General features: G+C 41.8%; 1 protein-coding gene across 2 annotated transcripts in view; it reads right to left on the bottom strand.

Moving 5' to 3' along the window:
• The window catches only part of LOC144494776 (AF4/FMR2 family member 1-like), a 135687-nt gene that overhangs the window by 38140 nt on the left and 82716 nt on the right, over positions 1-14831 (bottom strand). For both annotated transcript variants that reach the window (XM_078214105.1, XM_078214096.1), the window contains exons 4-6: positions 10945-10989; positions 723-809; positions 477-513 (exon numbers count right to left, since the gene is read on the bottom strand). In XM_078214105.1, coding sequence (XP_078070231.1) covers positions 477-513; positions 723-809; positions 10945-10989 — 169 coding nt within the window. The remainder of the gene's footprint in view (positions 1-476; positions 514-722; positions 810-10944; positions 10990-14831) is intronic.

Raw genomic sequence — 14831 nt, 5'->3', positions numbered from 1 at the left:
GAACCCAGGTCCCTGACGCTGTGGGGCAGCAGTGCTAACCACTGTGCCACCCCAGCTCAGGAACTGTGGATCTGGCTGCTAAAAACCAGGCAAGTGTACAGCATCCACACCCATTCTGTTATTTCTATTGGTCATTTTGTGTATGGTCTAAGAATCCAGATGCTTTTAAAAAAAGGACAGTAACCTCATTAAAACAGAGATGTTATTCCACTCAATCACACCAAATGAAGTCAGGGTTTGGAATTTTCCTCCAATGTGAACAGTTTCATTAGGAGAACATTTACACTGTGACATGATCTCCATCATTTGCAACTAGCATTTTAATTAGATTATGCTCAACCGTGATAAAACAATGAATCTTTCCAAAATACAAACTAAGAAATGGATTGGCCTTCATGTGCAAAGAATAAGAAAAATTTCAGTATGCTTTTGAGATTCAAACACGACTAATAAATCAGATTGGAGCTATTACTCACTGTGTCCTACAAAACCGGAAGGGACATGCTGGGTTTCCTAGATACAAAGAAAATATCTCTTAGTGTTAGGTTATGAGCTTCACATTTTAATTCAAGTCTGAAATTGTTTTAAGAAGCTTGTGCAGGTAGAGTTTCTCTGCACTGAAAATATTTTTCTTCAAAAACACCTTAAATAAAATTTTGGAACATATCAAATTTAAGTAATTCCAACAGACACAACTTCAACTTAAAAGGCTGTGTACGCACCTTATTTTGAAAAGGAAATTTGGATGCTTCTGTTGTACTAGGTGTTTGGATGGCAGTCAGTGGAGGTGGCCATGATTGCGTCATTTCCTGTTAAGACACCCAAAACAAATCAATAGTGAGATTATTCCCTTCTCATAGTTCAGGGGTGTCCCAGGTAACAGCTATTTGACGTTAGAGACTGCAATATGCAGTAGATATATAGATAAAATATACGTGGGATGGTGACACAATGGAAACATTTTGCTAATGGAATCAGGAACTAATTATGCATTCCATATGCAAAAGAAAGCAAGAGTGAAGGGGGATTTTATTAAACTATCCAGGAATTGCATATTTACACGCTGAAAACAGGGTTAGAGTGCTCATGAGTCACATAAGCCTTCATGGCTGGCGAAGAGTGGTCTAGCAGAGACCTGTTGGTAGGCTGCGATCTAACCCCTCCCTCCTCTGCCTATTGGGTACAGCTCGGTTAGAAACCCATGGCAATAATACAGAGCAACATGCTGTTAGTGAATATTGCCTAAATGAGGGACATGCTGCTGAAGCTTTTTATCTTGCACTCTTTGGGACAAACACAAGAACGCCAAATTTCAAAAAATCACAACTATTTATGCGACGAGAGAAAGGATGATTGGTTGGCAAGTTGACGCTGATTGCATTAATGTTGAATTACCTGGGAGCTTGGGGAATCTATTATTCTCTATCGCTTTCTCCCAGGCTCTGCCTTAGCCAGAGACATTCCTGCATTTGTCCTGATGAGGGCAAGACGAAAGCTTCGTAAAAATGTCACACTTTTCAGCAACAAAAGGAATACAGTTTACCCTTCTTAATGTAAAGTTGCTTCAGTCAAATTGTGAGCATTAACTACCCACTCTTCCATTTTACTTCGGATGTTCAATTCAAGATTATTGATTAAATCATTGAAGTTTAAAAATTTTTTAGATCAGTCGACCACACTTAAAATCCAGACGCAGCTGGAGAATGTCAACACTGTGGAAAATTACATCAATAGCAATGAAACCTGCACAAACTTTGTTATTTATGCATCATTGCACTCAATGGAAATGAAATTTAGGAAAGCAACAGCTGAACTAATATCGCCTATTTTATATCGTCATCACAAGCCAAAATGACCCCAGAGTGCATTGCAGCCTAATAGGTGTGGCACTGGACTAGCAAACTGAAGTTTAAGTTAAGTTTAGGTCACAGGTTCAAATCCTACCAGAGTGAGAAGTGAAAATTAATTCTGGGCTGGTCACACAAAAATAACCACGAAAGCTTTCAGATCATTAAAATTGCTAACGTCCTCCGGAGTGTCTAGAAAGGCTCAAAATGTAAGATTTGCTAGCACAAAACATTGAGCCTTTGTCACCTACATCCTGGGAAATGTTTGCAAAAAAATTAACACACCAATCTGCATTTTCCAACAGAAGTCAATGACTAGATATATCCTTTTTCACAAGGAGTCAAAGTCGTTTTGTTACTTATTCAATCTATATTGGTTAGCAGATCAGCAGCAAGTGGCCCCAGATGGTCAGCTACCATTAAATAGAAGTTGAATGGTTACTATAAGCTTCTAGGAGGTCTGTGAATCAAACTTATACAGGCATCTTGTGTTTTACCCACTTCACTTTCATGAAGCTCGAGGCAAAAAGAAGAATAATCATAACCATTACATTGCTAGTTGTCATACTTCATGTACTGACGATACACTCATTCATTCAACAAGGTGAAGAGGATTTAAATGGTTAACACAGACTAAAACAAACCAGATTTAAGCCAGTCCAGGTTTAAAAAGCAGGGGATCCCAGTCTATAATTGACTTTTAACCGTGGCCTCTGATTGTAAACCATTGGTTGTTCTTCAGTACAACTCTGTAGACTGAACAGCTCTTTGCTAGCCATCTTGCCTAATGTGAAAACATACTTAACCCTTGCCTTTTCTTGAGAAGTTAACACATTTGTCTACAATGCCTGTGTCTTTTAGATGAAAATGAAGGGCACTCTTCCGGTTCAGATAGGTACAAAAGATCTGAGGGTAGAGTTTGGGTACACTGGACAATCTGGACCCATATGGTGCTCGAACTTCTGCTAGTTTTCTAAATTGATCTTACGGTTAAGTTTCGGCTTGACTCATTTGCATAATCACAAATTTAAAATCTCCCACCACAATCAGACAGCATTTAAAAAATACAATTGTTTATTTTCTCCCGTGATTAAAAAAAGTCCTTGAAATTAGTTAAGATTGGTAAATTTAAAAAAGCTTTACAAAACTAGAGAACCATTTGTGAATTTAATTGGTAAACGGGAGTTGGTTTCTTAGTCAATTCAATATTTTAAAAATGCATTCAAGGGTTTTTCGGTTGCCTATGACTGTCCTTGCCCTTGAGAAAAAAAATTATTTAAGAGCCATCTCAAAGTTGCTAAAAATGGAAACCCACCATGATGAGCGTAATTTGATCTGAGAGCATGGCTGGTTTCTTGTGAGGGCAGTAAGAGTTTTAACAACACCAGGTTAAAGTCCAATAGGTTTATTTGGTAGCAAATGCCACTAGCTTTCGGAGCGCTGCGCCTTCGTCAGATGGAGTGGAAATCTCCATCTGACGAAGGAGCAGCGCTCCGAAAGCTAATGGCATTTGCTACCAAATAAACCTGTTGGACTTTAACCTGGTGTTGTTAAAACTCTTACTGTGTTTACCCCAGTCCAACGCCGGCATCGCCACTTCTTGTGAGGGGTCAGCTTCCAGTTTGATTGCGCTTTTTTGAAAGCAAAAAAAAGATTGTGTGAATTCAACTTGCACTGGATGGAACTGCAAGCAGAAACTTTAGGGATGTCCTCAAAATATCCCTGAAGAGGTCATACATTCCCGCTGACTTTAGGGGAGTCTCTGGCTTGTGACCAACCAAATTAGAGAAGGTTCACTTGGGAAGACACTAAAATTCTTCATCGTGAATACGCAAGAGGTGAAGTCGAAGCATGGGAGAGAGTACAGAACCATTCCAAAAAGTCTGATCCTCTAAGCACTCACTGGACGGAAATTAATCAGAAATTGCTCAATTAAGTTAAAAGCAAAATACTACAGGTGGAGATCGAAAATAAAAACAAACATTGAGCTGGAGATGCTCAACAAGTCTGGCAGCATCCACAGAGACAAAGTTAACGTTTCAATTCTAATTTGACACTTCTTCAGAACTCTGTCATATTGGACTCAAAACATCAACGCCCATCGCCTTGTGACTAACCAAATAAGGAAGGTGCGTTTTGGGAAGACACACAAATTTTATCTGGAATTCTCAGGAGGTGAGGTCAAAGCACGGGAGTGTTCAGAAATACCCCAACAATTCATTGACCTCAGGGGCAGATTTACAATGAAATGCACCGTGCCATGGCACAGGGCCCCCAACCTGCAGGGAATCCCAAACATGAGAAGCGAGTGAAGTTGCTCACCCTGGCACCCAAGAACATTGTTCACTCCCCTCTCATTTCCTCACTGGCTCTTTAAATTCCTTGGTTATTTGTTGGAGCTTGTCTTTTTATTGGCTGCTACATTCATTGAAGTCACATCACACCCACTACGGCATTTGATTAGTTGCTGCTGGTGGTTAATCCTGCCTCCGATTGGCTTGTCTCACCATCTGCCAGCTTCCAATGGCGCTCCAGTGTGAGAAGCTGCAAATAGAGTCAAAGCTGCGCCAAGGCTTCAGCTGCTCTGCGCAGTCACCCAAGAATGGGAATTTGAGGAGATCGTACACAGCAAGGCCAAGTTTACCCCTTTCTGCTCCACTGTTTATTAATTTGAACCCAAGTGATTAGCCAGTGGAGAGTGCCAATGCATCTTTGTTTATAGATGAAGATTTTCTCTGGGGTTTTTTGATTAGATTGATTGACAAAGACATGTGATAATGTGGTGAATCGGAGGAGCTAGGTTTGTAGCAGAGAAACACAGCTTTCAGTTCTGGCTGGGGTTTGTTTTGAAGACAGAGGTTTTCTACAAGCTCCACAAAATCTCTCCGAAAGCCTCAAGGCTACTTATATTCATCATAGCAAGTATATCTATGGTTGCTAACTGTATTGAAAATGGTTTTTAAATCTGCAAAAAGAATGTTGCTTATTTGGAACTGAAATAGTGGTCAGTTAGAAATTAAAGTTGTTTCCTTTCATTTTTTAAAACTTGTTCAACTGTAAGGCTGCTTCATTTTGTTAGAGTTATACTTAAACTAAGTTATTAAATAAAGTTTGTTTTTACGATACAAGATCCCTGATTTGTCAGCGGATTTACTCCTGGAGTGAAGCATCCTCACATTTATGCCAAAATAGAAAATAAATTGTTGGGCTCTAGCTTGGCTGCCTAATGCAATTTGGGATTTTGGTCCAAGGCTCTAACAATATGCTTACATGTTAATTAATATATATCTATGTATATGTCTACGTACGGGGGGCTTCACGCTGAGACTATTATATGTTTGCATTTGTAAGAATGTGGTTTTATCTGCTTAAGAGTTACACGTACTACAAAAAATTGTAGCAGTCGTTTCTAATTGTACCTACACCTCACTGAATCAAAACCATGCTATTTAAAAGAACAATTTTCCAGATCTCTCCACCTGGAATGTATCCTACTGGACTGTTTCAGGAGATCCCCTTGCATTAAACGGCTTTGTACTCACTGCTCATCTCCCTCTCAATTTAGCAGAACCTGTGGTAATTATTGTTCACAACACTGTTCCTTTTGGTGGATCCTGAATTTCTCTGCCATTGGGAGGAAGACTGAGGCCAGACCTGCCAATCCAATGGGATGCTGTGGAAGTGTATCTTGCTGGATATTCCTGCCTCAGTATCACAACTTAATTGCTCAGAAAGGCAGCAATGACTGGGTATGGTCACCAATGAGCATTGAATTCAAGGCATGCACTCTTGTTTGACATCAATGATCAAATTACCGGTGATTAAAGTCCTGGTCAGAGGAGCATGTATTCATTGTACAGGCTGATTTCTGTACTAGCTAGTGGCTGGGGGTTTGGGGAAAATAGAAAACACAGAGTCGGGGTGTCAGTCACACACACATGCACAAGTTTTTATTTTAAGTGTTGTGTATTCCCAGTTTATGTTTACCCGTGTATCTGTAATTGTGAATAAGTGAATGGATATGGGATATGACCACCTGCGAGAATTCAAAAATAAAACCACAGGTGAACTAGTCACATATTGTCAAAACATTTTTTATACACTTTAGTTTACAAGTTTGAATTAATAGGGCAGTCAGCCCAGCTACAAACTGGTAATTGGCTCATCTAGATATTGTAAAGATATGGTTGGGATACTTTTATTTGTGATTTGTTCAAATCTTCATTGCCCCAAAAGTTGGTGATTTCAGTCAACTTACTCTGCGCACTTCACATTTATCCTGGCCAATCAATGTATCACCCAGCAGTTACTTCAACTTCACAAGTTTAGCAAATTCTAAATATGGATTCTGTGGGCTGTCCTGGTTGTCATGGGGTTGCGGGGGGGGGGGGGGAAGAGAGAGAGAAAGAGAGTAAAATGAGGCAGAGCATGGGGCCTCACTAACTGTTCATCCACCACGGATTTCCCTGACCCTCTAAGCACCACCTATCCTGCACGTGGCAGAGTCCGCAGATTGCGCATTGAATGATCAACCATCTTGGAACTCATGGAAGATCCTAATATCAATCCGCTCTCTCCTGTGTTGCACCCACGCAGGTTTGAAGACAAGTGAAGTCAAATTCAGCTGTTATTTAAGGCATTTAAATATTCCAAGGGGATTGCAAGATTTATTTTAACCAAGGGTTCTGGCTTTGACAGCCAGTGGGGCCCATTTCCCAAGCTGCCAGCATTCACTGGGGTGAACAAAGTGAGTGTACAGCAGAGAGTGAAAATGACAGGCTGGAAAGCCGGAAGAGCTCCACCCATGCTTTCCAGGTAAGAGGATGCTGCTCACAGCATTCCTTCGTAAAGTGTTTTCAGTGCTCAACTTCTTGGCAGTCACTTCATCTGTTTTACACTTCAGTCACCTTTTGCAAGTCTTTACAATGAAATGGAATTGGCTTGTTCAGTTCCTTCTTGCACCTCCTGAAGAAAATCAAGAGCAGCAGCAACACCCACTCCAGCCCAACCAATTATAGGAGCAACACCAGCAGCAGCTGCTTCTGCTCTGCCACATGCTACTCCAAAGGGAAGAGAGGATGGACACAGAGATCCAGCTCCAAGGATGCAAGAACCCCCTCAACACAGGTCTATGGCCAGAGGATCAGCTCTCAATACGTCCGAGCGCAATGTCTCAGGAGGCTCAGGTTTTCACGGCAGGTTGTTGCTGATTTCTGTAGCCTCACGGTACATGACCTCCTTCCCAGTGGTGGACAGGTATTGCAAGTGGCTGACAAAGTGCTCGTCACTGGAGGACAGCTCACACGAGGGTCTCTAGCTCTCATGTTTTATGTTCTGTTCTCTTGCAAGGACAGAAAGCAGAGACTTCTGAGTATTGGCAATGGCCTGTGTGGGTAGCAGGAGAACATTTGTGGACAGTGATTGTGAGACATGGGTGTAAGAGGGCAATAGGGTGAGGGAGAATGTGAGTGTTGGCTGTTCGGTTGGGGATGTGAGGTGCCTGGAGAGGGGAATGAATTGAGCTGCAAGGTGCATTGTTCCAAGGAATGCTGTATGGGTGAATGTTGAAAAACTCAGTGTAGAGGTTGACACCTCAAATTTTAATGTCATTCACTATTCCCACCCTCCTGAGGTCCTGTGTCTCCCGAGTGCACAGTCTCCAGGTTGAAGAGCTCACATTGCCGCTGCTGACTTCCTTGTCTGTTTCTGTCCATGCCTCTTGGTTGGAGAGGCTTCCTCCCATCGTTGGATAATATTACCCCATTGCAGGTCCTCCAATCTTATAGCAGATAAGAGTGAGAGCAAGAGAGATACCCGAGGAACTATCCTCCCAGGTCTCCTCGCCATCCCTATCTCAAAATTCCACGTCCAGTTTTGTCATTCCTACCCTATACCGGCATTCCTTTAATTAGAAATCCTTCCTTTGACAGATTTGCCGACCCTCCATGATCATCAGGGAACCCAGAAATGGGAAGCCAACACCCTCAGCAAAGCCTGAGCCAGTGGGTTCGAAACCCACTACAATCCTTGCCGAAAGTTCAGAAAATTCCAGCCAGTGTCTCATTTCACAAGTAATATATTACTTGTGAAGCATTGGGGATATCCTAATGATGTGATAAAGTGCTACAAAAACTCACATTATGTTCTCATGCATAGGCAATTACAGGCTAATTAGTCGAACATCAGTGGTAGGGAAATTATTAGAAGGAATTCTGAGGAACAGAATTAATCTCCATTTGGGAGGCAAGGATTAATCAAGGTTAATCAACATTGCTTTGACAGGGAGCGATCAAGTCCAACAAATTTGATTGAATTTTGAGAGGAGGTGACTAGGTGTGTAGGTGAGGGCAATGCAGTTGATGCAGTCTACATGGACTTCAGCAAGGCTTTGATAAGGTCCTGCATTTGAGACTGGTCAAGGGGGGGAAGAGCCCATAGGATCCAGGGAAATTTGGCAAATCGGATTTAAAATTGGCTTCGTGGCAGGAGGCAGAGAATGATGGTTGAAGGTTGTTTTTGTGACTGGAGGCCTGTGTCCAGTGGTGTACCCCAAGGATCAGTGATGGGTCCCTTGCGGTTTGTAGTGTACATTAATGCAGACGGGAATGTGGGAGGTATGACCAATAAATTCACAGATGACACAAAAATTGGTGGTGGGGTAAATAGCGAGGAGGAAAACCTTGGATTATAGGATGATATAGATGGGCTGGTCAGATGGGCAGAGCAATGGCAAATGGAATTTAACCCTGAAAAGTGTGAAGTGATGCATTTTGGGAGGACTAACAAGGCAAGGGAATACACAATGGACGGTCGGATGCTAGGAAGTACAGAGGACCAGAGGCACCTTGGGGTGCATGACCAAGGATCCCTGAAGACAGCAGGACAAATAGATAAGGTGGTTAAGGTGGCATATGGGATACTTCGAGCAAGGAGATTATGATGGAGCTCTATAAAATATTTGTTAGGCCACAGCTGGAATACCGTGTGCAGTTCTGGTTGCCACACTATAGGAACGATGTGGATGCACTAGAGAAGGTGCAGAAAAGATTCACCAGGATGTTGCCTGGGCTGCAGCATTTCAGCTATGAAGAGAGGCTGGTTAGGATGGAGTTGTTTTCCATTAGAGCGGAGAAGGTTGAGAGGGGACCTGACTGAGATGTACAAAATTATGAGTAAGAAATAGGAATGAACCTTTCCCCTTAGTAGAGGGGTCAATAACTAGGGAGCATAGATTTAATGTAAGGGGCGGCAGATTGAGAGGGGATTTGAAGAAAAATCTTAACTGGAGAGGGTGGTAGAGGCAGGAATCCTCACAACATTTAAGAAATATTTAAATGAGAACTTGAAATGCATTTGCACACAAGGCTACAGACCAAGTGCTGGAAAATGAGATTAAAACAGATATGTGCTTGATGGCTGGGGCAGGCACAATGGGCCAAAAAGCCTCTTTCTGTGCCTACGACTCTAATTTCTTTCAGAGCTTCTAGTATGCAAATAACCAGGTTTCTACTTGCTGTCCAAAGAATGAAACGTTCGAATGGCAGCACTCACATTCTCAATGCATGAAATTAGTCACTGCTGTAATGCAGGGAAATGTGCCAGCCCATTTACACACAGCATGGCCCCACAAATAGCAAGGGGATTCATGACTCGTTTCGTGACGTTGCTGGAGATAAACATTGGCCTTGACACTAGGGAAAACTCCCCTGCTCTTCTTCAAAATAGTGCTACGAGATCTTTTACATCCATCCGAGAGAGCAGAAGGAGCCTCAGATAAACGGCACCTCTGATGGTGCAACATTCCCTTGGTACAGCACTGCCCTGGAGTGTCAGTTTAAATTGTGTCAAGTGTCTAGTAAGAGAGTCTTGAACTCCTAACCTTCTGACTCAGTGATGTGGATTCTACCACTGAGCCAAGTCTGACATGCAACGTGAATACGGGGAGGGGAAAAAAGTGGTTGGTAAATTGGGTACCAAGTAAATATAGACATGGAAAGGCACAGAAATTTTACTTTACAGCAAGAGATTCCTGAATTATGACAAATTAATTTATTTAAACTTCCTTGGGCACATGGCTGAAATGCTCAAGACATTACTGGCAATGGTGAAAATAAATGAGCCACACTGTGGTGTCAATAGTAAATTAGCTCCACCTCCACCAGTTAGTCTTGCTTTGTTAATTGCAGCAAAACCAGAGCCATCAGAAAGGCTTTTTATGAATCCAGCTTGGACAATTTGCTGCACTGTTCTGCTGGTTGTTTTCAGTGTTCTGTGGACAGGAAACTGGCAATGCACAATCTATAGCCCGTGCATGCATGGAGTTCTGCCACAAAGGCTACTCCCATCATTCCCCAAACAGAGCAAACACTACGATACAAATGGTGCCAGGACTGTACTGGCAAAAGCAGCATTAATGGTTTGTTTATCCAATCTTATCACTGCTGGCCTCAGTAGCTTTTCCAAGAGCAGTTTATGGCTTCTGAGCAAAGGTCATCAGCAATCACCATTTGAAACAAAATACTGGAATAAAACACTTCTTGCAGCTTCTCTTTTTTTAAATGTTGGCATCCAGTGCAAGTACTGCGGAATTGTAATGGTGGAAACAAAGACAACTCATTATCTGAAATGGGACATGACTAACCTAGGGGACTTTGATGTTTTTCTCCCATTCTAGTCATTTAACAAACAAATCCTTGAATCAATAGAATTCAAGTCCTGAAACATTCCATGAAAGATGCCTTTTTGTACAGTACAGTGCGCTTTAAACTCACATCAGTGCATTTACTGCCAAATGTTTTCTGAATGGATTTTGTTGGAACTTGTATTTAGTTTATTTAGACTACGTTGCTTAGTACTATGTACAAAAATGCACATTAGCATTTGTGGTGGGCAATTTAGGAGGAACTTTACTGCCATTGACAACTTAATATCTCGGGCTGGAATAAGATACATACTACAGTATTTGTTCTGTAATTGGTATGAAAACTTGTTCAAGTGCGTCAGTATAGTATCAAGTTACCCCTTTATCTGTAACAGTGTAACATAAATCCAATACAGCACTCACAAAAGCAAGTGTGGTGGTAAAGCTAGACCTTACCTTTAGGATTTCTTCCACACAATTGGCTTCATTTGATAATGTTTCCTGCAAGATAGAAAAAAAAATTGTATTCGGTGAAATACTGAAATAAAATCACGATCAAGTAGTCAGTGAAATAGTCTCTTTGTAATTAAATATTGTCTACTGAAACTTGCTGAATTTACTCACTTTTAGCAACATAATTTTAACTGAACACAAGCCAATGGGTTAACTAGGGCAAAGTAATTGTATTGCAACCTCAGGAATACAGGTGGTTTGGAAGCCTCAACAACTTTTGATCTTCATTTTTACTAGACAATGCCAACTTTTATTTAATAAAAGTTGCAAAGTAATGGGAATAGCTCATATCTTCTGGTTTGCCTTTCAATTTCATCCTCATTGGTGAGATTATCAGGCACAGCCCAAACTTCATTTGAATCTCATTAAATACACAGGAGCAGATTAAGCTTACTTATTAGTCACAAGTAGGCTTACATTCACACCACAATGAAATTACTGTGAGAATCCTCTAGTCGCCACACTCCGGCGCCTGTTCGGGGACACTGAGGGAGAATTTATCGTGGCCAATTCATCTAACCTGCACATCTTTGGATTGTGGGAGGGTATCAGAGCACCCAGAGGAAACCCACGCAGACACAGGGAGAATGTGCAAACTCCACACAGTCACCCAAGCCAGGAATCAAACCCGGATCCCTGGCGCTGTGAGGCAGCAGTGCTAATCACAGTGCCACCATGTCACCCTAGGGGGCTGTGTTTGTCAACTGACCATGCCTGCTGTTTAAGTGACATGAGATGGACCCACATTTGAGATGGGTGTGGATCATTTGAGAGATAATCATGATTCTTTAGCACAAGCCCCAGTTCCTGAATTGCCGGTGGCAAGTTGAACAGCTAACTGCCTCCTTTTGCGAACAGCAAAATCCAATCAAAGAGCATTCATTCTTCATCATTTGACAGAGGTTAGCATTAGAGTAAGGGTTAGACATCAGCTGGGTGAGGTGAGCTCGGAACATGCAGTAACTGGGGCAAGTCTTTTAACGCGAATTTTTCATGAGCACTTCGAAAGCTTTTCATTTCTGTTAACCTCCAGTTTATTTGCCTTTGTTGTACACTGGGCAACGAAGTTTTGCAAAACAAGGTCATTTGTCATAATTCTTAGTCTTGTTCCAAACTCGTGTCCAATTCTCAAGTAATTGCTTCCCATGCATAGTATTAATCATCCAGGATTGAGGAATAAAGAAAAATCTGACAATTCATTGAGCATTAGAACCAGACTAACCTGCACATGCATTCTGAAACACTGTTTTATAAACTGCATCATGCACCTAAAATTCACAATATATTGTACTCTATATTATGTACAAAGAGACTCCGGAATATCAGATGCTAAATTTAAGTATAATCTATGTGCCAATTCTTACCCTAATTTGCACAGTAAATAAGTCTCCAAGTGGAATTTTTCCATCCGTCTGATAGCAGCCATCAACTTTTTGAACAATCTTTTACTAAATAACCAGGTTTATCAGAGTTTAGCTGCATCTCAAGGGCATTGAAGCTAATGAGTTATTTTTGCCCTGTATAGCAAACACATTGATACAGACTCACTTGAAACATTAATTCTGGACCACCTATATTCAAAGCGAGCATTAATGCACTGAAGGGGGTCCAGGGAATGACAGCCAAGAGTTGGGAGAAGAGGCTATCAGAATTGCATTGATAGCCGTTTACCAAAAGAACATCGAGACTAGAAATAACGCGTGTTCTATCCTTGAAATGGCAAAAGCAATGGATGATACAAATGAGGGAGTCACATCAGTGGCAGGGGCTAAAGATGGGGAGAGTGATAGGATAGAGGCACAGAATCTGCTACATAAGTTTTGCGTGTATGGTTTTGGCAATCGTGGGGAATAAAAACTTAAAAAGATGCGTTAAGCAAAAAAATACTTCAAACTAAAGTAGTTCTATTGGTCGAGTGTCTGAACTGTGGATTCATCTGGTTGATATTCTAGGTCAAATTCCATGGCACCAATAGTTACAAAGAAAAACTGCTTGCAGGCAGCTATTTGACAGTAGTGACTGCACCTTCCATTTGAAAATGCTTCAGTGATGGCAAGTAATAAGACAGCAGGGCAGCTGGCCGGAATGGATGTTTCAATGACCAATCTGCATGTGGGCAGAAGCAATCATGACTGCAGTTTACTTTGCTAACACTCAAAACGACAGGGGAAATAAAAACACCTTGAGAAATGTTTGTACAACATTGCCGCTGGGGCAGCACCGTTCAGGTAAGAAAAAAAGCACCAAATCACAGCTTTGTGGCTACCTAGTGATTTCCATTTTCCCACACGATGTGCACACATTATCTGGCGACTGCAGTAACAAAATGAAAGCAGTTTTACTACTGCGTAAGATTAGTTGGAAAATTACTCCTGGTTACGATTGCATGTAAAACAATACGAACAAACTACCTGGTCAAGTACCGAATTCATTCAGGAATACCTCCCTACGCTCACAGCAAAATAGGAACAGTAAACAGACCAGGCTGTGCTTTTAAAAATGAAAGCTGATGTTTAATGGCTTTCAGAAGACAAAACAAATCAAGAGACAGAGAACAGAGAGAGAACGAGGCAATGAGAAACTATTCAGTGCAACAGTTACCTTATAATCTGCCAGCTGATTCTGGAAATACCCAACTGTCATTTTATACTGTGACATTTATTTAAAGGTCTAGTTATCTTGTTCTGATTTTGACATAAAGGAGCATTTGGAAAGAATGGCGAGCAGTTACTCTGCAGCTGGAAAATGCACAGGGGGATAGCCTCGAAGTAGCGACTAAACTCTGCTGGGAGTAATGTCACAAAAACAGCAGCATGACATCATTCACAAGTATACGGCATAGCGAGGGAGGGGGGGGGGGGAGATTCTGGGAGTCTTGGCTTGTTTACTCTCAGGTACAGTACTTGTAGCTTGAAAAGAACACAAGTGCTAGGGGCAGGGGAAGGCCATTCGGCTCCCTCGAACCTGCTCCACCATTTTGATGAGATCATGGTCTCATGGCCGCACACCTGACTGCCCCCAATAACTCGCGACTCCTTCGTCAATCAAAACTCTTACCAAACTCAGCCTCGAATATGTTCAGTGACCGAGCCTCCAGTGCTCTCTGGGGAAGAGAATTTAACAAGCTGACGACCCTCTGAGGTAAGCAAATTCTCCTCATCTCAGTCTTAAATGAGAGACCCAGAATTTTTAAACAGTGCTTCCTAATTCTCCCACCACCCCTGGAAGGGAAACATTCTCTCATGATTCACTCTGTCAAGTCCCCTCAGGCCTTATATGTTTCAATAAGATCACCCCTCATTCTCCCGACTTGCAATGGGTATAAGATCCAACCTGCTCTATCTTGGGTCATAAGCTAAACCCTTCATCCCAGGAATCAGTCGAGTGAACATTCTTTAACTGCTTCTAATGCAATTACATCTTTGCATGAGACATCCAAATCTGCACATAGCACATCCGATCCATAACAAATACTGCAGCTCAGCTGCCACTCAATGACTAACCCCTCAGTGGTTTGTCAGTCATTATTGTGGGCAACCATTTCATCTTGGAAAGGAAAAGGGAGAAGAGAGTCCAGCAGCCTATATTCACTATGGAAACCAAGCCTAATCATTTAGGCCAACGCTGTAGCACTAACAGTAGCCATGTGAGACAATATAAATACAGAACAGGAGATAGTTAACAATTGAGTTTTCAGTTCTTTATTGCTGGCAGTGAGTGCTCAAAAATTGTTTTCCAAATTCCTCTCCAATTTGTTCTACTGACTCTTGAAGACTCTAAAGTTGGCTTTATCTGACCTTCACTTTATAGGAGGGACACTAGATAAGGCT

This window comes from Mustelus asterias, chromosome 1, assembly GCF_964213995.1.
Source record: "Mustelus asterias chromosome 1, sMusAst1.hap1.1, whole genome shotgun sequence".
In the NCBI taxonomy this organism is placed as follows: Eukaryota; Metazoa; Chordata; class Chondrichthyes; order Carcharhiniformes; family Triakidae; genus Mustelus; species Mustelus asterias.
Note: the sequence above shows the minus strand (reverse complement) of the source record. Positions and strands in the feature narration are given on the sequence as shown.